The sequence below is a fragment of the Zootoca vivipara genome, chromosome 3 (assembly GCF_965207765.1).
Source record: "Zootoca vivipara chromosome 3, rZooViv2.hap1.1, whole genome shotgun sequence".
Taxonomy (NCBI): domain Eukaryota; kingdom Metazoa; phylum Chordata; class Lepidosauria; order Squamata; family Lacertidae; genus Zootoca; species Zootoca vivipara.
In genome coordinates this window covers 32,778,816-32,800,254 of record NC_142586.1, presented here as the reverse complement: position 1 = coordinate 32,800,254, position 21,439 = coordinate 32,778,816, and the positions used below count along the sequence as shown (strand labels likewise).

The following is a 21,439-nucleotide window of genomic DNA, read 5'->3' as shown; positions in this document are numbered from 1 at the left end:
TTGGCAGTTCCCCAAAAACAGAGTGCTTCCCCTACCTTCAAGGAAAACCCCAGTGTCTTTTTTAAAGTGCAATCAAAGTCTGGATTTTATTATTGCTTCTACTGTTATTAGCTCTATCCTATTCACACAACCAGGGCAGCAACTCTGGGAAACGGGGGGGGGAGGGGACAAAGCGCCGTAGGGATATTTGAACCATGGTGCTGGATAGGCTTAAGACGGCCCTGACTATGAGTCACATTAAATGAATTTAATTTAGCACCAGAGGCTTAAATAAGAACTTCTAGCTTGTCATTAAATAAGAACTTCTAGCTTGTCATGTTGACTTGCTACCGACCTACCAGACTGATATAAGCTATAGCAGATTTTAGGTCAGCTGCCTGATGGGAACATGGGAATTTGGCTGGATTCTCTGTGGTGGGTATATCTTTCAGGTAAAACTACATGCAGTTGCCACATCCAGATTTCAAAGCGATGTGACCCATGATTTGCATATTATGTTCATGTTTGCAAGTCGCCATGCTTAAATTTGCATCACATCCAGCTTCTACATAGTGGGAATCAGTGTTTTCAAAGAGTTCTTTGGCTCATGATCAACCCAGCCTTTTCCCCAGACAAAATAAGTGAAATATTCACTGAAAGGAAGTTACTATATTATTCTGTTACAGTTCCTGTCTTGACAGACAAAAAAAATGTGGCTGCCTGATGTCTAGTGCCCCAAATTCAAACTTACAGTGAAAAGCTGTTCTTTGTACTCCTGTAATGTAGGTGATAGGTGGGGAAAAGAAGAGGCAGATCCTTTTTCTTAGGCATATGAAAGGAGCAATATCTTATTCCAAAATCACAGTGTATTTGCATTGAGTACGGCAAGCACTGTCTTGGAATTCTTAGATGTTCCATCTTTAAAGCAAAGGCAACAGAAGCAGCAGAAGGCAAATCTGATGTGCATTGCTAAGTATTGTTTAATAATATAACGTGTTTCTGAATGGAATAATGAAATCAGCAAAACAAGTGATAACATTTGGACCACAGAGGAAAATATATTATCATAGAAATTGCTCAGAAGCAGTCACCACAGTCCCAGCACTGCAGCAGACCCAGCAGTTGGTTATAAGAACTGCACATGGACGTTTCTGGGTCCCATGTAGGCATCTCAGGATAGTGTGTGATAAGCAATTAATGTAAATAGCCTCTTTTTCCTGGGTTTCCCATTTACATTGCAGATCCCTGTGTATTTTTTAATGCCCACATAATTTGAACAGCGTGCATATATGGTTCTTCCAAGTGTGTTTACAATTAAATATAGACTCGAGAATTCTTCGCTGAATAGGTTGTCACAAGTGACTAAGTCTCAGGGGACAGCAAACAGCAATTATTCATCTGTTCTTTCCTCTGATCATAAATATGATTTCCTACCAAGAAACTCCCTGTTTGAAGAGATCCAGGCCATGATGCTTTCTTGAATACAGTTGTCCTTTGTCATAATCAGTATCCATCTGTGTCGGCTAACAGTGTGTTTCCAAACATGCTGTTCTCAATAGCCTTTACAAAGGCAGTAAAGCACAAGGAAGCTTGGAAACACAGGAGATGCTTGAGGAATTACCGTAAATGTTTGCAGATTGTGATATGAACTGACTGATTCACACCTTGCAGATTTATGCGTGGATTGCAATTTTATTAAGCACCAGCACTTGCCTCTCCCAAATGTTCTGATCCAGTTCTTGACTGGCCACCAAAAAAAGTATCTTTTGAAAAAAGATACATCTAGAAATGCCTATGTTAACAGTATATGCAATTAGAAATAAGTATATTAAGAGAAAGAAAATGTTTTCAAAATGTACTTAAATTCATATTTAGCATTTTGTGCAGCTTTAAAATAAAAAAAAATGCATAGACACATGAACATTATCTAGACAAGAAGTAAATTGGTTAGCCCATCCATCAAAAGGAAGATGCATTGTGGTTGGTTGGTTGGTTGGTTTCAGCAACTTTTGAAAACATACTAGGTGGGTATGTTTATCTCTGGGGCCAGCAGATTTGGTGTCTGGTTTCACTGAAACACAATTGACATCCAACCATCATTTCTTCCTATCTAGATACAGAGAAGATCTCGACATTCTGAGACTAGAAAACTGCCTTACTATTTTTCATTTAGAAGGCAGGTCTTACCACAACTTGCACACATCTTGGTTGCACCCAGCCTTAGATCACGTTTACATGCTCTGTGTGGGATTGCCTTTGAAGTTGCCTCTTGAACCATCAGTTGGTACAGAATTCATTAACTAGGTTGCTTGTGGGAGCCTGCCTTAATGATCACATGCAGAGGTGGGTTTAGGGCAAAGTGACCGGTTCTGCCGCACTGGGCACTGAACCTAGGAAGGTGCTGCAGGGCATTGCTATTATGTAGTGAATTGAGTAGAACGGAAGGTAAGAGGTGGGCGTGCCAAAATTTGGCCTCGCACAGGGTGCTGCTGAAATTTGAAAGACACAAATGTTATACTGTCTCTCCAATTGAAAATTGAGGCGTTAACCTTTCAATGCCCTAAACTATTTGGGGCCAGAGTGGACTGCATCCATTCAAACTGCAATTACTGGGGGATGCCTTGTTCCATGTGTCATCTTCAATAGAGGCAAGTCGAGAGCACAATTGAAGGCACTCTCATTGCAGTTCTTCCTATCTTCTACAGGGAAATGGAAGCATGGCATTTCAGATGAGCTTTTGAGACTGCTTTAGCTCGGTTGCCACTGGATGTTTCTGTTGCTGTCCAAGTTTTCTTGCTGATGCTTATACAGTAATAGTTGTGCAGGTGGAAGGGAGTCTGAACAACTGGGCATACTCTTCTCTGCTTTAATGTTGATGATAACAATATTTTGTGCCAATATTTTATCCAAAAATATCACATTGTTCATGCATGCATATCTTTTATCATTTCACAGATGATAGTGGAACATATATGAAAGGCCTCTAACTGTGCAGCATTTGAAAGGATCAATCCTGTCTTCAAGAAGCACAGTTGTAATGAAGTCCGCCCATCTTTTTTCCTAACGAACAATGAAACTAAAGTCAATCATTGTTGTGATGGTTTATGTCTTTCAAGGTTGCATTGTTGATGGGCAGACTGTCTGCAAAAGGTCTTCAACTTCAGAATGGAAACTGCAGCCAACAGTACATATAGTGAAGTGGTCCCTGACCCAAAACATCTGTTCCAACTTCTACAAAGATTGCTGGCATATGGATGTGAATGCTGTAGAACATTCAGCTTTGAGTCATCCTCAGCTTTGTCCTCTACAGTTTCAGTTGGGAGATGCACTCTTTGTTTCCTCTGAGCCCTCTTTTCAGTCGCATGGCATGAACTTGGCAAATGTTTCCTTGGAGGAATTCATCAGGTGTCCTCAACAAACTGATATCCCTCAGCTGCAGATGATTTTTGGTTGCAGGTTAAGTGGGATGCATCAGATCGACCCGCAATGGCTTGGAGTCGGAACACATTATTTCACTGAAGTCCCAAACCGAGGACCACTTTTATGTAATTTAGGGCTGAGGCTGAATGTGACAGTGAAACCACATCTTTGCCAGCAGTCTCGAAGTGCACCCTTTTGCTCTGGACGGGGCAGGTGTCTAAGTCACATCTGGGAGGAAGCTTACAATTGCCACTGTAACCAGCTGTATTCGGGACAATTCTGCCAAGAATTTGACGTGTGCTCCAGTAAGCCCTGCTACAACAATGCCTCCTGCATTAGAAAGGGAGAGAAAGGAGAACTTGACACAGAGTCCTACGAATGTATATGCCCCCCATTGTTTGCAGGTAAGAACTAATGTGTTTCAGGACTTAACTAGACATGATATTTGTCATGTGACTTGGTCTTGCATGAAATCATTTTTCCTTTCTTTTTAAATAGCTCACATAAATTGGGGCCCTGGTGCAGGGGAAGAGGGCTCCAACTTTTTGTTCTTGTCATGGTCCCCTCCCTGGCTATTTAGAATGGAAAAAAGCTCCCATAGATAACAAAGAGAGACTTCCTTTCATTGTGAACAAGAACCATGAGGGTGGGGGGATTCTGACCAGGACTCGAGTGGGCACAAAGGGTTAAGAACCCCTTCCTTCATGGTATGTTTCCAATCCACTTTGCAATCAATGCTTCATCTATCTACCTACCTACCTACCTATCTATCTATCTATCATTTATCATGCACATAAAATCAAACTAGGTGAGAAGCATAGTTGTTTTGGAAATAAACAAAAAGAATGTTGCATATTAAAATATACTACAGTATAGCAATGGATTAATGAACAATAGAAATGTGATTCACCAGGGGGCTGAGTGGCTACTTTTAGCAAAAATAAACAAAATAAGAGGAATGTAGACACAACGGACTTATTCATGTACAATGCCAGACCATGCTTTGACCATTTATGAGCCCATTCATGAGCACAAGGCTCCGACCATGGTTTGGTCTTTACTTCTGGACCATTCTAAATTGTAAAAATGAGTAAGATATCTTCATGGTAACATGTGAAAGTGTCCTGAAATTTGCATGAAGATTATTAACAGCAGCACCAACAAAAAGAACCTGAGATCATTTCTCCTGTCACTATCAAACTCTCAAAGGTGGTAAGAATTTTAGTTGCTATCTTGAGGATAATAAGGCATCCTTTATAAATAACTGTAGTATAATTAGAACCAAATGCAATCTCCTCAGAAAAGTGACACAGGATTTCTTTTAGAATGAATTGAAAACATGAAGGCAGGCACAGTATGGATTCTTTCAGTGCCTGTTCCAAATGAACTCAGTCTAAAAATTGAGCTTGACCCAGCTTCATTTAAAAGCCCAAAAAAGGATTCTCAATCACTTCAGTAAGAGCAGTACTGGAAATTTTAGGAACCAGCTGAGTCAGGCACAATGAAAGCTATTTAACAGACTGTGGTAGCATTATAGGCAAAACTGAACAACCTTCATGGGAAGAAAAGACGGCAGTGAGATTAAAACATTTGATTTTGGGTTGTAGCTCACAGGTGTGAGCAAGAGAACAATGTAGTTTTATTTTCATTTCCCCCCCCAAAAAAGCAATAATTGCTCCAGTGTGAATAACAGTATAGCAACAATTCAAATGACAAGCATAATTAGGCGGTATTTAGTCCCATATGCTGTAAAAGCACAAGCAATTTATGATTGGTAATTTCCAGTAAGCAGCATGTTTAAGCAGAATTCATCCTAAAACTGTCTGCATTTCCAGTCAGCTGTTAAATCATGCTGAAAAATAAATATTAGAAGGTGCCTTATATTTAAATATTTGAAGGTTGTTTCCTGCTAAATTTAGAGCATTTACCTTATAAGCATCTTGTAAACAGGGATGAGGAACTTATGGCCCCCTGAATATTGTTGGACCCTTGGTCATGCTGTCTGGGGCTGATAAGAGTTAGAGTCCAACAACATATGAAAGGCACCATGTTAGCTACTCCTAACAAGCATGCTGACTTGGGATTGTCCTATTGAATTTAGTGACGCTTGAGTCTGAGTAGACATGTTTAGGCTTAAACTGTTTTCTATAAAAACCTAAGAACTGACTTCCAGAATCTACCCGCTTTCTGTTTCCAAAAGTAGTCTTTGGAAGTACCTATGAGTTGTTCACGAACATGGCATAACGGTAGTGGAAACCATTCCCTATTGATCACTTCCAAACATATGGTAACAGAAAGTTTGATTTTTATATGTGGTGTTTCGCTACAAAACCTTTCTTCAGGTTTATTTGGATTTGATTATTTGTATCTTTTCTGGAGCAGTGGCATGGCTGCAACTTCTTTTCCATGGCCAGTCCCACAATGTTCTGATAGCACCTACCTCTAATGCAAGATGGTTGGGGCAGACTATGTACAATGATGAAGCCTGGTCCTTTTAGAGGTGCATAATTGGTATGGTGTGCCAACAACTTGAGATCAGGATACCTGAATAAACACCTTTCTCCTTACACAACCTGCACAACCATTGTGATCAACTGCTGAGGCCCCTCCTGGTAATGTCACAGCTTATGGAAGTATGGTTAGCGACCACTGGAGGAAAGGACTTTTATGCTGAGGCACCCACACAATGGAATCATCTTCCCCATGAGTTTAGGCAAGCACTCACATTAATGATGTTTAGGCAATTTGTTCTCCCGGGCCTTTGCTGGTGCTTGATCTCAGGACTTTATGATGTTAACTCTGCCTTGGTATTTCCATTATTTCTGTATTTCAATACTTTGATATGTATTGTAATATTGTTCTACACCATCTCGAGATTTGATTTGGGAGATGGCATAAACATGTCATTAAGCAGTGATGATCAGGATAGACTTACTGTATTTTCCGCGCCATAAGGTGCACCTGACCATAGGACGCACCTAATTTTTAGAGGAGGAATAAATATTTTGCTTTCTTGAATTGTCCTAGGCATAGCAGCCAACTCCTAGAGGCCTAGGTGCTTTGCCCCCCCATTAAATATTTGAGGAAGTCGTCACCCCCCCATGTTGATGGGCATTGTCATTCATATAGTGTGCATGCACTTTGTCTTGAGATCAATTGCAGTGGTTCTCAACCTGTGGCTCCCCAGATGTTGTTGGACTACAACTCCCATCATCCCTGAGCTCTGGCCTTGCTAGCTAGGGGTGATGGGAGTTGTCGTTCAACAACACCTGGGGACCCACAGGTTGAGAAAGGCTGATACGGTATGTGAGGTGGGGCTTACCTGCCTCCCCCAATTTTTTATTCAAGTTGGAAGAGGGAGGGAGGGAAGCGGGGAGAGAGAGAGTGAGAGAGAGAGAGAGAGAGAAGGAAAGAAAGAAAGAAAGAAAGAAAGAGAAGGAAGGGGAGAGGGGGGGGGAGCAGCCCTCTCTGCTGTCATGGAAGCAGCCCGAGAGCCAGTTTCCTGCTGTGCACGGCTCTGGCTCTCTCCTTCGCTCCATAGGACGCACAGACTTTCCCCCTTCCTTTTTGGGAGGGAAAAAGTGTGCTTTATGGAGCGAAAAATACGGTAATTTACATCTGGGAAGAATGGTGTGGAAACAACCATGGAGGGCTCAGAAACCATGCTGCTTTGGAAACTGTTTAGTTGAAGGATTACTAATTATACTCTAGACAAAGCATCTTTTTTGGGAAGGCGATTCTTCTATTCATCTTTCTATTTTTTCTCTTTGTTTTCATAAGGAAAGAACTGTTCAGAAATCATTGGTGAGTGCCAGCCACATAGTTGCTACCGTGGCAGTTGCCACAGGGTTTCTTCAAATACTTACAGATGCCAGTGCAATAAATATGCTGCAGGTAAGTAACAGATTTACAGGTTTACACAAGAAGTTACATGTTTAGCCATTAGCCATTGCAGGTTAACCATTTTGTTGCTCTTCATGTTTCCTGACCCAGTCTCGGTGGAGCATGACTCGGATCAGATCATCAATCTGTTTAAGGCTGCTTTGAAATACGCAGTCCTGATGATTGCAAAATGGTCTGAGGATGCCAATGCTGTATCTGTTACGGGGCAACCATTCCTAGGGGGCCTTGCTTTATTCTATTCAAAGTGTGCAGAAACCTCACCCAATCTTCTTCTTCAGTCTTTGAGCAGCTGGATGACTTATTCTGGAGCATTATAAATGGGAGGAAGTAGGAAGTGGGCATTGGAGCCTTGGAGTTTTTGTTTGTTTGTTGTTCTACATTTGTATTTCTGCGTGGATTTTAAAGGAATGGAGATGCCATGGATGGACTTAGGCCTACCCTGATACAGAAAAGGGAACAGGGAATGACCTTACCATAATGGTAAGGTAACCCATCCCTAGCTGCTTAGCACAGGAGATCAGCATAAAGATGGTTCATTTTAAATACATTTGTATTTCTGCGTGGATTTTAAAGGAATGGAGATGCAATGGATGGACTTAGACCTATCCTGATACAGAAAAGGGAACAGGGAATGACCTTACCATAATGGTAAGGTAACCCATCCCTAGCTGCTTAGCACAGGAGATCAGCATAAAGATGGTTCATTTTAAATACAACCCAAGTATTTATTAAGTTAATAAAAAGAGGGGGGAAACAGATGAATTTTTTTTACATCCCCCACCCCTTGGAAAAGAGGTTGCGGCGGGGAAGCAAGAAAAAAATAATTTCCTCAAATTGGTAAGGGGATTTCAGCACACTGCTAGACTCAAAACAACTTTATGTGGGTTCCCCCCCCTTTCTTTTTGACCTTAAACTAAACAAAACTTTTTGTGGCATAAACTGTACATTTTGTCAACACATTAAGTGTTCTGCTCAAGCTTCATGTTAATTTCTGATGAGGTGCAGCAAGGATATACAACTGAATTGCTCATCTGGGCTCCTTCAAACTAAGGAAATTTGATCTACTGTTTGTGATTTGCCTCAGGCTTCAGTAGGATTCAATAACCGATTTACAGACTGCCAATCCAATACTTTACCCAGCTGATTAAAGCGTATCTCTAGTGGTTTGAGAGTCAGAGAATTGCCCCCATTTGTGACATCTTGCATTTAAAATTTAACAAAGCTACTTTTTATACAGTGGTACCTCTGGCTACGTACTTAATTCATTCCAGAGGTCCGTTCTTAACCTGAAACCATTCTTAACCTAAGGTACCACTTTAGCTAATGGGGCCTCCCGCTACTGCTGCGCCGCCAGCAGGCGATTTCTGTTCTCATCCTGAGGTAAAGTTCTTAACCCAAGGTACTACTTCCGGGTTAGTGAAGTCTGTAACCCGAAGTGTTTATAACTCGAGGTGTTTGTAACCCAAGGTACCACTGTATTAAGACATTAAAACATACTAACGAGAAGTGTTGGTGTGGGAACTAATAAATATAAGGCAAGTGTTAACAGCTGTATGGTGGCCAGCCCATGACTGGACAAATAAAGACCACTCTGTTGTTGTTGTTTAGTCGTTTAGATGTGTCCGCCTCTTCGTGACCCCATGGACCAGAGCACGCCAGGCACTCCTGTCTTCCACTGCCTCCCACAGTTTGGTCAAACTCATGTTCGTAGCTTCGAGAACACTGTCCAAACATCTCATCCTCTGTCGTCCCCTTCTCCTTGTGCCCTCAATCTTTCCCAACATCAGGGTCTTTTCCAAGGATTCTTCTCTTCTCATGAGGTGGCCAAAGTATTGGAGCCTCAGCTTCACGATCTGTCCTTCCAGTGAGCACTCAGGGCTGATTTCCAGGCCACTCTACCTGCCCCCAAGCCCCATGATCACTCTGAAGGTGAGGAGGGAGGCCGTCCCACATCACCACCACCCAGGCTCCCAGAACCCTAGGTGGATGAGGTATATTGGACCCAAAGGCAGATCATATCCTGCTTTCAGACCCTGAAACCGTGGCCTGCAGGCCCCAGGACATGCCCATCATCCCCCAAAGGTGCCTGAGAGGTCACCAAGCTGACCTACTGTTTCCATTTCCACACCTTCATGCCCATGTGACCAATTAAACCAATTAAGCTATTTAACAACTGCTGTGTCACCTAATATGGTAAGAAGTAGGTGAAAAGCCCAGCCTGAATGACTAGATAGCCAGCTGGCCAGCTGTTCCTGTATCCCTGCCAAGAAAACTCCATGGACAAAGACAACAGGCATATAAAAGTTATGACGCTGGAAGATGAGCCCCTCAGGTCGGAAGGCGTCCAACATGCTACTGAGGAAGAGCGGAGGACAAGTACAAGTAGATTCAGAGCTGATGAAGCGGCTGGGCCAAAGCCGAAAGGACGCTCAGTTGCGGATATGCCTGGAAGCGAAAGGAAAGCCCAATGCTGTAAAGAAAAATATTGCATAGGAACCTGGAATGTAAGAACCATGGATGGAGGTAAGCTGGATGTGGTCAAAAATGAGATGACAAGAATAAATATCGACATCCTGGGCATCAGTGAACTAAAATGGAAGGGAATGGGCGAATTCAGTTCGGGTGACTATCATATCTACTACTGTGGGCAAGAATCCTGTAGAAGAAATGGAGTGGCCCTCATAGTCAACAAAAGAGTGGCAAAAGCTGCAATGGGATGCAATCTCAAAAATGACAGAATGATCTCGATACGAATCCAAGGCAGACCTTTTAACATCACAGTAATCCAAGTTTATGCACCAACTACCGGTGCTGAAGAAAGTGAAATTGACCAATTCTATGAAGACCTACAACACCTTCTAGAAATGACACCAAAGAAGGATGTTCTTCTCATTACAGGGGATTGGAATGCTAAAGTAGGGAATCAAGAGATAAAAGGAATAACTGGCAAGTTTGGCCTTGGAGTTCAAAATGAAGCAGGGCAAAGGCTAATAGAGTTCTGTCAAGAGAACAAGCTGGTCATCACAAACACTCTCTTCCAACAACACAAGAGACGACTCTACACATGGATATCACCAAATGGGCAGCATCGAAATCAGATTGATTATATTCTCTGCAGCCAAAGATGGAGAAGCTCTATACAGTCAGCAAAAACAAGACCTGGAGCTGACTGTAACTCAGATCATCAGCTTCTTATAGCAAAATTCCAGCTTAAACTGAAGAAAGTAGGAAAAACCACTGGGCCAGTAAGATACAATCTGAATCAAATCCCTTATGAATACACAGTGGAAGTGAGGAACAGGTTTAAGGATTTAGATTTGGTGGACAGAGTGCCTGAAGAACTATGGATGGAGGCTCGTAACATTATACAGGAGGCAGCAACGAAAACCATCCCAAGGAAAAGGAAATGCAAGAAAGCAAAATGGCTGTCCAACGAGGCCTTACAAATAGCGGAGGAGAGGAGGCAAGCAAAATGCAAGGGAGATAGGGAAAGATACAGGAAACTGAATGCAGATTTCCAAAAAGCAGCAAGGAGAGACAAGAGGGTCTTCTTAAATGAGCAATGCAAAGAAATAGAGGAAAACAATAGAATGGGGAAAACCAGAGATCTGTTCAAGAAAATTGGAGATATGAAAGGAACACTTCGTACAAAGATTACCATAATCAAGGACAAAAGTGGTAAGGACCTAACAGAAGCAGAAGACATCAAGAAGAGGTGGCAAGAATACACAGAGGAATTATACCAGAAAGATATGGAGGTCTCGTACACCCCAGGTAGTGTGGTTGCTGACCTTGAGCCAGACATCTTGGAGAGTGAAGTCAAATGGGCCTTAGAAAGCACTGCTAATAACAAGGCCAGTGGAAGTGACGATATTCCAGCTGAACTATTTAAAATTTTAAAAGATGATGCTGTTAAGGTGCTACACCCAATATGCCAGCAAGTTTGGAAAACTCAGCAATGGCCAGAGGATTGGAGAAGATCAGTCTACATCCCAATTCCAAAGAAGGGCAGTGCCAAAGAATGCTCCAACTACCGCACAATTGCGCTCATTTCACACGCTAGCAAGGTTATGCTCAAAATTCTACAAGGCAGGCTTAGGCAGTATGTGGACCGAGAACTCCCAGAAGTGCAAGCTGGATTTCGAAAGGGCAGAGGAACCAGAGACCAAATAGCAAACATGCGCTGGATTATGGAGAAAGCTAGAGAGTTCCAGAAAAACGTCTACTTCTGCTTCATTGACTATGCAAAAGCCTTTGACTGTGTCGACCACAGCAAACTATGGCAAGTTCTTAAAGAAATGGGAGTGCCTGATCACCTCATCTGTCTCCTGAGAAATCTCTATGTGGGACAAGAAGCTACAGTTAGAACTGGATATGGAACAACTGATTGGTTCAAAATTGGGAAAGGAGTACGACAAGGTTGTATATTGTCTCCCTGCTTATTTAACTTATATGCAGAATTCATCATGCGAAAAGCTGGACTAGATGAATCCCAAGCCGGAATTAAGATTGCCGGAAGAAATATCAACAACCTCAGATATGCAGATGACACAACCTTGATGGCAGAAAGCGAGGAGGAATTAAAGAACCTTTTAATGAGGGTGAAAGAGGAGAGCGCAAAATATGGTCTGAAGCTCAACATCAAAAAAACCAAGATCATGGCCACCGGTCCCATCACCTCCTGGCAAATAGAAGGGGAAGAAATGGAGGCAGTGAGAGATTTTACTTTCTGAGCTGATTCAGATGTTCAAGGGAAGCCAAGATTTCCCAAATGCTCAATTAATGCATTAACCTCCACCATGTCAAGTCTAGGCAAGAGAGCCATGGGGTGGCATGAGTACAATCTTTCCATAATTAGGGAAAGAAGAGGCAAGGCCACATTTACACTGGTCTCTTTTTCATCCTGTAGAACTTTATTCCAAAATTCTTAGTGTAAGGCCAGGGCATGCAGTGCATGAAGATAAACCAGATAAATGGCAGGTTGCATAGACTGCAGTCTGAATTTATTGCTACTTAGCAGCACCACTCACTCTGCATTTGTGTAAGCAAGGTCTCCTTTACAAAAAATGATGGATTGAATATGGACAGGGACAGGAATATGACAGGCTCATCAAAACAAAAAGGCAGAGAGAAGCCTGCCTATATAAAGCTTCCTCTGAAAATTTGTTTACACTATCGGCCCATTTGTAGAAAGGCATATAGTTATTGTGTTCTTTTGAGAACTGGCATATAATAAATATGAAAGAGGGGGTGGAGAGAAATACAGGGTGACAAGAAAATGGAATGCAGAGGTGACTTACGGAAAGTTGACAAAACAAATGTGAAGAATTATAGGGATTCTGTAAAGAATACAAATATTGTAAGCAAGCTACAGTAAAACTGACACAGAAAATAAAGACACTCTCATAATGAATAACAGGCAACATAAAATTATAAGCATAAAAGCAGGGACCTGTTTTTAAAGAGCACTTGGGTAAACTATAAACCCACATTTTGCTCTACAGGAAAGACAAGGCAAATGATCTTTGAGAGGTGCTCCTGTAAACAGGTCATCTCAGTTTGTTTTCCGTTTGATATATTTTAAAAGCAAACAAACCTAGAATCAGAACTTACTACTTTGGTTGCCTCGAGCCAGTTCCTGGAAGCTATAATTGCTTGAGGAGGTCAATCTTTGTGATTTCATGTGCAAAATTATCTGCACCTCACAGACTAGTGTCTCACAATCATAATCCCTTGCACACACAAATGGGAAGCATCCACTGGAAATGGCAAAAAGGAGAACCAGTCTCAAGATACTGAAGAAAGAGCATTGCATATTCTTTTAATGCCTAACATGTTTTGGCAAGAAAAAAAATGAAAACACCATAGGCAAAATTCATATGGACCCACAGAAAATCACCTAAGTAAGGCCTATCCTGACCAAAACACATAGGTTACATATATATATATATATATATATATATATATATATATATATATATAACCCTCTTTCTTCAGCACAATGCTTATTTATTTCAATAAATGTCCAGTTTGGCCTTCAAGGATCATGTCCAGATTTCCTTGCCATCTAGCAGCTGGAGGGTGGTAAACACTACAAGGGCACTCGGACATCATGGATGCCACAGAAATACACTTTCAATAAAAGAGAGAAAGAGAAAAGTTACAGTAAGCAAAGCATATGGGATATTTTAGCATACTTTGTAACCACCTGTTTTTACAAATGAGCACACACACACACACAAAGAAAATGAATGACTTCCAGCTGTTCCTATCTCTTAAAGCTAATTTTGTTGCAACTTGTACAAAAGAAGGAATGTCTGTTCCCATCTTTTTTCTTAATATTGTAACAGATGGGCAATAGCCGCAGCAACCGAGAACACATTAATGTGTTGATATTGGGAGCATAGAAGGCTGCTGTCAGGTACTGAGGATGCATATGAAAAGGCCAGCTAAAACTATGCCCAGGTTATGGTTATGAGAAGACTAATAACTGTGACACAGTAACCAGTGTAGCTATTTGCATATGCACTCTCTCTCAGTCAGCCTTGTAACTGAACACCTGCACTCTTACATTCGTCTTTTAATGAAGTCTCTCCTGGACGTATTTGTACTGCAAAGCTGAAACAGATGCACATTGACATCTCAGCACAGTCAGTGACCTTGCAGTGATAGGGCAAGCATTTTAGGAAATTCTAAAGTGCCCTATCCTATGAATGAGGATGAAAAACAGAAGCTTCCCTTCACAGGAGAAGAAAACTTATAAGAAATTGGAGGGCAGATTTCGACAGAGCGCTTGTTGCAACAGTCAGCAGAATGCACTTGATAGACATGTCTCATCCTGAACTAGTGTGACAATAAACCCTCAAGGATGTTGGCAGAAATATAGGCTCTAATCTAGCAGAGGATCCCACAAGGGGAAGTGGAGGAGGCAATTTTTACCTGATTACCCCTGAAGTCTCCAATGCCTTTCAGAAAATATGTTCTGAAGGATTGGAGACTCTCTGGAGGTGGTGCTGTGGGCTGTGGGAATGGCTGTGGTGGCAAAAAATGACATTTCCCGCTTCTACTGACAGGAGTCTCCACTTGATCAGAGCAATAATTCAGAATATTAGTAGTGAAACAAAGTTGGAAAGGAGCCTTACATTTAGATTGCAGAAATGGCTTATCAATCTTCGCCATGGCTGCACTTACGGACATTCCATATACTTTACTATTACCAGTGGCCTTTAAAGCCAGTGGTTGCTCTGTGCAAAGATCTTTAATAGCATGTTGACAAGCGAGAAGTGATTCACCTACTTCCGAAAATGCCTTTTCTTTCCTGTGCACTAATAATGAAACAAATGTCAGAGCACTCTCTGAAAGCAGCTTTGCTTATGAAAGAGAGGGAGAGGGAGAAAGAGCTATTAATTTCACTCAGCTAAACTCCCAGTTTCAAATTTGGAAGTAGAGCATTAAAGGAATTTCGAACAAAGCAGGGTTCATCGCAATTAGAATTTATCATTTATAAAAGCACCTAATATGTACTAGGCACCGTACAAAACTAGAAAAGCACATGTCACTGCCTTCAGGACCACATTTTAAGAAAGATGGGACTAAAACTAAAAAGGAGTTGTTGGGAAAGGAGGAAACTTTGTGCTAGCTGGGAGACAGAGCACAGGCAACAAAAAAAAAAAAAAGAGGTGAAGAATTAACCTTGGAGTAGGAAAGGATTCTGAAAGCCAATCAGAAAAAGAAGAGGGCAATGATTGAATGAAATGATATCTTTAATAGTTTCTTAAAGTGAGACAAACAGGAGGCAAGCTGAATATTTAGAAGGAGAGTCCCCTACACTACAGGAGGAATATGAAAAAAGCCATAGAGATGAGCAGTAGAGTAAGGGAGTGGAGTGGTTGTATTCAACAAAGTAGCCCTGCTCAGCCAAGGACTTCCAGTTGTACAATAAAATGTCCTCTCCCTGCCCCCATGGGCGTAGGCAGGGGGGCAGGAGGGGGCAATTGCCCCCCCTAGAAGCAGGGCCACTGGCCAGCCTGCCCCACTGCCCGCCCGGTGCCGTCTCCCTTCTCCCTGGCTGGCTGTGGGGCGGGCGGCGGGAAAGCACCAGAGCCGCGCAAAGCGTTTGGCTGGCTTTCCCTCCCTCTGCCCCACAGCCAGCAAGGGAGAAGGGAGACGTCCCTTCTAGCCGGCTGGTTGTGGGGCGGGCGGAGGGAAAGCCAGGCAACCGCTTTGCGCGGCTCTGGGGCTTTCCCTCCACCTGCCCCAGCGATTGCAGAGGGGCAGGAGGGGATCGGAGCAGCCCGATTTCGGGCTGATCCTGGCTCCCCCTCGTCCCTTCCTATCGCGGAGGGGGAGGAGGGAGTCGGAGCAGCCTGATTTCGGGCTGATCCTGGCTCCCCCTCGTCCCTTCCGATCATGGAGGGGGAGGAGGGAGTCGGAGCAGCCCGGTTTCGGGCTGATCCTGGCTCCCCCTCGTCCCTTCCTATCGCGGAGGGGGAGGAGGGAGTCGGAGCAGCCCGATTTCGGGCTGCTCCGATGTGGCCCCGCCCCCGCCCCTTGGCCCCGCCCTTGGCCCCGCCCCTTGCTCCCCGCCCCTTGCCCCCCCCCCCTGATTTTCATCCTGGCTACGCCCCTGCCTGCCCCCCCTCACACCTATACTGGGTTCCCCCCAACCCTCCAGAGCAGGTGGGCCGAGTTAGGGTGCACAAAAAGAGGAAAGGGGAGTTTCTGTTGCACATGCAAAAGTTCTTTTGCGAACAGGATTACTTCATTATATATAGTTGCATGTTATCCTGGCAGATTACTCTCTGGAACTGGAGGCACCAAGAGAGAGAACAGAGAGAAAGCAGTGGAGCTTGGTAAGAAAGGGCAAGACCAAAAAATGGAAAAGTTTGTTTTAAAATATACAAAATAACAGCGCACGTCAGAAAAAGGAAACATGTAGGCTTGTACAGTATCCAACTAAGTTAGATTTGAAGTGGACCCATTGATTTCAATGAATCTGTTCTGAGTAGAACTAACATTGGATTCAACCTATTAAGCATGAAGATAGAAAATTTAAGTGGGCAGCATTAGGGCTGAAAACCTAGAAACAGGGCAGCAAATAAGAGACATGTCAGATAATCAGGGTAGGAATAAGGGGTTCTGTAAAAAGGAAAATGCTGTGAGTAAGAAGATAAATAAGGGGGGAAGTACACAAAGGAACAATCATCTCGAATATGATTCCAGAAATTTCAGCCAAGGCATCCTAAACAATGAAGAAGAGGAAGCTAATGAAGCAATTTTGTAATTTTGTAATTATATATTTAATGAGATGGTGGTTTGTAAATCCCATTTTGAAACAGAACTGTATAGCTCAGTTGCTAGAGCATGGTGCTAATAACACCAAGGTTGCAGGTTCAATCCCCATATGGGACAGGTGCAGAGGTTGGACTAGGACTAGGTGATCCCCAGGGTCACTTCCAATTCTATGATTCCATGCATCTAAACAAAACACAGAAGAGCAGACATCTATGTATAGACAGTAGACCAAAGCAACTCTTGCATGCACTGTGGGGATGTTTCTGGACACCATTATTATCATGGGACCACTGGAATTTTCCCAATCAAATCAATAAGTGCTGCAAAGTGCAGCAGCTGAATGATTACAATGGAAAGACTTTGTTCTATGGGAAATGTTGTCACCTTTGGAACTGTGAGAAGGAACCTAATGTGTTTAATTTCGTGATAAAGTTTAGCGGCAGTGGTGGAAATAGTTGTGAAATTTGTCACTTTGCACATCACAGCTATGCTTAAAAAATGCATTCATTGTTAAGCTTGCTAATACACAGCGAACAAGCATTAATAAGTATCAAAGGCTCAAAGCAAGGCAGAAAAAAAATTGAAGAGGGAAGGAGGAAGAGATGCTTATGAAACTTAAGGAGTGACAGTGATAAAGCCAGGTTGGAAAGAGATTATGACAGCACGCAGACAAATTCTCAAGGTGCTGAAAAGAACTTGTATGTACATGGAACGGGGAAGATAATCAGATTCTGAAACCAAGCACACAGGACAACCTTGGGAGGGTGAATAAGCCTGAATTTCAATAGTTCTCAGCTGTTTTAGTGGGATTTTAATAACCTTTTCGTTTCGTCTAAATATATTGGCAGAATTCTAATAGCTTGCAATTAAACTCCAAATAGAAACATCAGGGTTGAAGATGCACCTGCCGCTCTAGTTTATTGGCCCCACCATTCACTGTAGCACATGCAAGTTTAATGAATTACTTTTTAAAAAAATCTTATCACAATCAGACAGTTGCTGACCTCAGGCTCTGTTAACGTCTGGAGCAAAATATACAGTAAGGATGACAGGTCTTACCAAAGTAAAGGCTCCTTTCATGGCTAAAACACACACATGTGCCACTCAGAGTATTTGTTTAACAAATCTTGAAGGATAGAAACCAGCCACAGAATCAAGAAAGCGCTTCCTCTTCACTTTCCTCCTTCGCTTCAGGTGTGCAGCTTAGGACCCACTGCATTTTACATTTTCAAAAGTGTACGACTTCCACCAAAGTATCCTGGGAGCTGCAGCTTGTTAAGTGAGCTGAGTGTTCTTAAGAGACGCCTCAACAGAGCTACAATTCTCAGAGTGGTTTAACTGTTAATACTTCTTCCCAGGGGATTCGTAGCTCTGTGTTGTTGGGTCTGGTTTCAAACCCTGAACTATCTTTGTAACAGAGAGCCAATGAATTGCAAAGACAGGGAGGATCCATGAATAGATATTTATTCTACCTAAGTACATGTACAGAAAGAATGGCCCGCCCCGGAGGACTCTTGGTAACAGGCCCACAGTGTCACCTAACAAATGTCAGCACCCTTAATAAACTACAGTTCCCAAAATTCAATGAGGGAAACTGTTTAAAGTGGTTTAATACAGCTTTAAATGCAGATAGGGCCTTCATCAAAAACTTGCTCTTTTGAACCGACTGCACACTGCCTAGGAGAGAATTAATTGGGTCCCCAATTTCCTAATTCGCACTGGTAAAGATCAGGAATAGCACCTCACTGACATTTTCTTAAGGACATCAGTCTTATGCACTTAGATGCAGAAAATAGAGCAGGATCAGGACCGAGACTACCCCTAGAGCTGGGCCTGAGCAGGATCAACTGGTTTGCCTTTCAATGATTTGCAAGGGTTTCTGCAAGAAACAACAGCAATAGCAAAATTATTTTTTCTCAATTGCTGAAATGAAGAAAGCTAACCAGGGGTGCACTTGATCTGGAAAGCCTAAAGCAGGCTTCCCCAAACTGCGGCCCTCCAGATGTTTTTGGCCAACAACTCCCATGATCACTAGCTAGCAGGACCAGTGGTCAGGGATGCTGGGAATTGTAGTCTCAAAACATCTGGAGGGCCGAGATTGAGGAAGCCTGGCCTAAAGCCTGCCTGTATCTGATTCAGAATTCCCCATGCAAAGTGGAGGGGTTTGCAACTGAAAATACATAGATCAGTAGATATATATGCTAGTCATACTAGTCACAGAATGCTTATGAGAACTAAATGTCCTAAGTGAAGATGATCTAAAGAGGAAGCACTTTGTTCTAAAGGAGGGGGAATTTGTGTAGTGGTAATGTGTGTTATATGTATTATGTGAAGCAAACATTCAGATTTAAACTCTTCAGCTTTTAGCAACCAAGGTGGACTTCTTTTTCCAAAGTGGAAATTTATATTAGTTGCTCACTTCTAAAAATAAATCCAGCCTTCTTTATGAGCGTTATGGGTCACATAGTTCTTTAAGACACACTATAACTATGTTTTTTGACAATCCACAAAAGCTAAAAAGGTACCGTTAAAAAAACTTAAGCTCTCATTCTTGTTATTTTATCATATCACAGAATGTCAGATTTCTGGAAACCCTAAAAGTGGTGGAATTGGCAATTAAATCACGAAGGTTGGCACTGCTGACTGCTGTTGAATCTCTACCACTGCTTTTGCAAAGCTCTCGGTAGACGTGACATGAAACAAAAACACAAGAAAATGAATTTAGTTTAACAGCAATGGGAAGTGTGAAGGAAGCACAGTAAAATTCATAGAGCAATTTGTTAAAAAGAGAGAGCGAGTGAGTGAGCAAGAGAAGTTAGATGTGCTAAGCTCCTGTACAGATTTCTGACAGGTAACAAGTCCCTGTGCTACAAATGACAGCAAAGGCAGGTGAAATAAACATATGTAAAAAGTCGACGGTTGCCTGTTTATTAGGTCTTATTATGCATTCACACTAAGGTAGGTGACATTTTTCATTTGTTAACATGTGCTTGATTTCTCTTTGTGTTCTAATATTAAGGGTCCTGAACACTGTGTATCAGGGGTGCTAACTTGTATAAAATATGGGGGGTGGGCAGATAAACCCTGCCACACATAATTGATCACAAGACGTGACACACAAACACTATTTGAATTGCAATGCCCATCAACTTTGGGGGGCTGATGGGACCTCGGGCTCTAGTAGTTGGCTCCTATGCTGGGTTAACCTCTTGTCTTTCTTTCTTTCTTTCTTTCTTTCTTTCTTTCTTTCTTTCTTTCTTTCTTTCTTTCTTTCTTTCTTGTAAAACTGCTTTGCACTTGACTTGTAGAACTCTCAGCACTTGAAGATGGGGCTTAAAAATGGCTCAAATGATTGTGGTTTGTATCCCCCCTCCCCTGTTGCTGGGGCAACACTTCCTGACTTCCTGAGTACAGCATGATTGCCTTGGCAAGCAAGGTCACAGTCATGGGACTGTGCCTGGTGTTGGGGTAGGACAGTGTTTCCCAACCAGTGTGCCTCCAGATGTTTTGGGACTACAACTCCCATCATCCCTAGCTAGCAAGACCAGTGGTCAGGAATTATGGGAGCTGTAGTCCCAAAACATCTGGAGGCACACTGGTTGGGAAACACTGGGGTAGGGGATGGGTACCTGGCTCAACCTAGGGTTGCCAGACTCAATAGTGGACAGGACTTTTGTGCCTTTAATTGCCCTGCTCTCTTTTGAGTCTGGCAACCCTAGCTCAACCAGGGACATTTCTGTTCCCTCAGCCATACCACAGCAGACCAGGCTCCACTTCAAAGCAGCCAGTGCTGCCAGATTCCTTTGGGGACTGGAGCAGGCCAAATGGTAAACTTTGGTCCTCTGGAGAAATGCATGCATTTTAATCACTTTTACCCATCAGCTGACAAGTTTCCCAGTGTATGTAAAATAATCAGTTATAAGATAGGCCCTCCACTTAAGGCATGACATAAAAAGAAGGGAAGGAGACAATCCCAGGCACCTGTTCCAAGCTGTGATGTTCTTATTATGAGCAGCTGGAGTAGAAAGAGTTCAAAGAGGAAAAGATCCACAGACCACAGAACTTTCAGTTGAGCCAATGGAAGGATCGTGCTTCTCGTCTATTCCTCTTTTGTGGCCTGGTGGGATGGCTGCTCTTAGGTAGGAATGGACAAATCTGTCTTGATATCCAGTTCTCACCCCCCCCCCATTTTAAGCTGAGTTTGTCACTTTTGTGCATCAGCCAGCATTCTTTTAAAAAAGTTCTGAAAATTCAACAATATTTTCATGCAAATTTTTCCTTATATACGTATCTTTGCAAAGCAATTTTACCTAATATAATTTATGGTATCTTCCCTGATATTTGCATTTTTATGCACTTTCCTCTTACACACACACACACACACACACACACACACACACACACACACATTCTGTTACAAAATACAGAAATTTAGGGAAAGGGTGAATTTTGAAGAAAAGTTGTGTTTTGGTTTACCAAGTGTGTAAAACGCAAACCAAATTTAATTTCTCTCCTGCCCCTATTGCCAGGTAACAGCTGAGAGAGGAAGGAGCTTGAGGACAAAGTGTCACTCCTTTGATAACATTTCCACTGTGGTTCCAATTATTGTACTTGTTGCAAAAAGTGCTGGCTGAGAGGGATTGCCTTTGCATGTATGAACCCAGTTCATTGTCCCCTTGTGAATCAGTTGCTTAGTCCAGATTCTTTAACTGAATTGTGGAGTACATTTTTTTATTTACTTTTGTAAACGTGTAGTAAAAGGTTCCTTGCTAAATGGAGGAGACTTTGGTTCAAGACATATTTTAAAATGAACTGACCAAATTTACAGTTTCTGGGTTTACAC

The 21,439-nt window shown here is 42.4% G+C and overlaps 1 protein-coding gene across 1 annotated transcript in view; it reads left to right on the top strand.

Annotated features, from left to right (window-relative positions):
* The first annotated feature begins 2,948 nt into the window (after positions 1-2,948).
* LOC118082767 (protein eyes shut homolog) overlaps positions 2,949-21,439 on the top strand; it is a 106,785-nt gene continuing 88,294 nt past the window's right edge. Inside the window, exons 1-2 of the mRNA XM_035110599.3 lie at positions 2,949-3,803; positions 7,180-7,293. Coding sequence (XP_034966490.3) covers positions 3,050-3,803; positions 7,180-7,293 — 868 coding nt within the window. The 5' untranslated portion in view covers positions 2,949-3,049. The remainder of the gene's footprint in view (positions 3,804-7,179; positions 7,294-21,439) is intronic.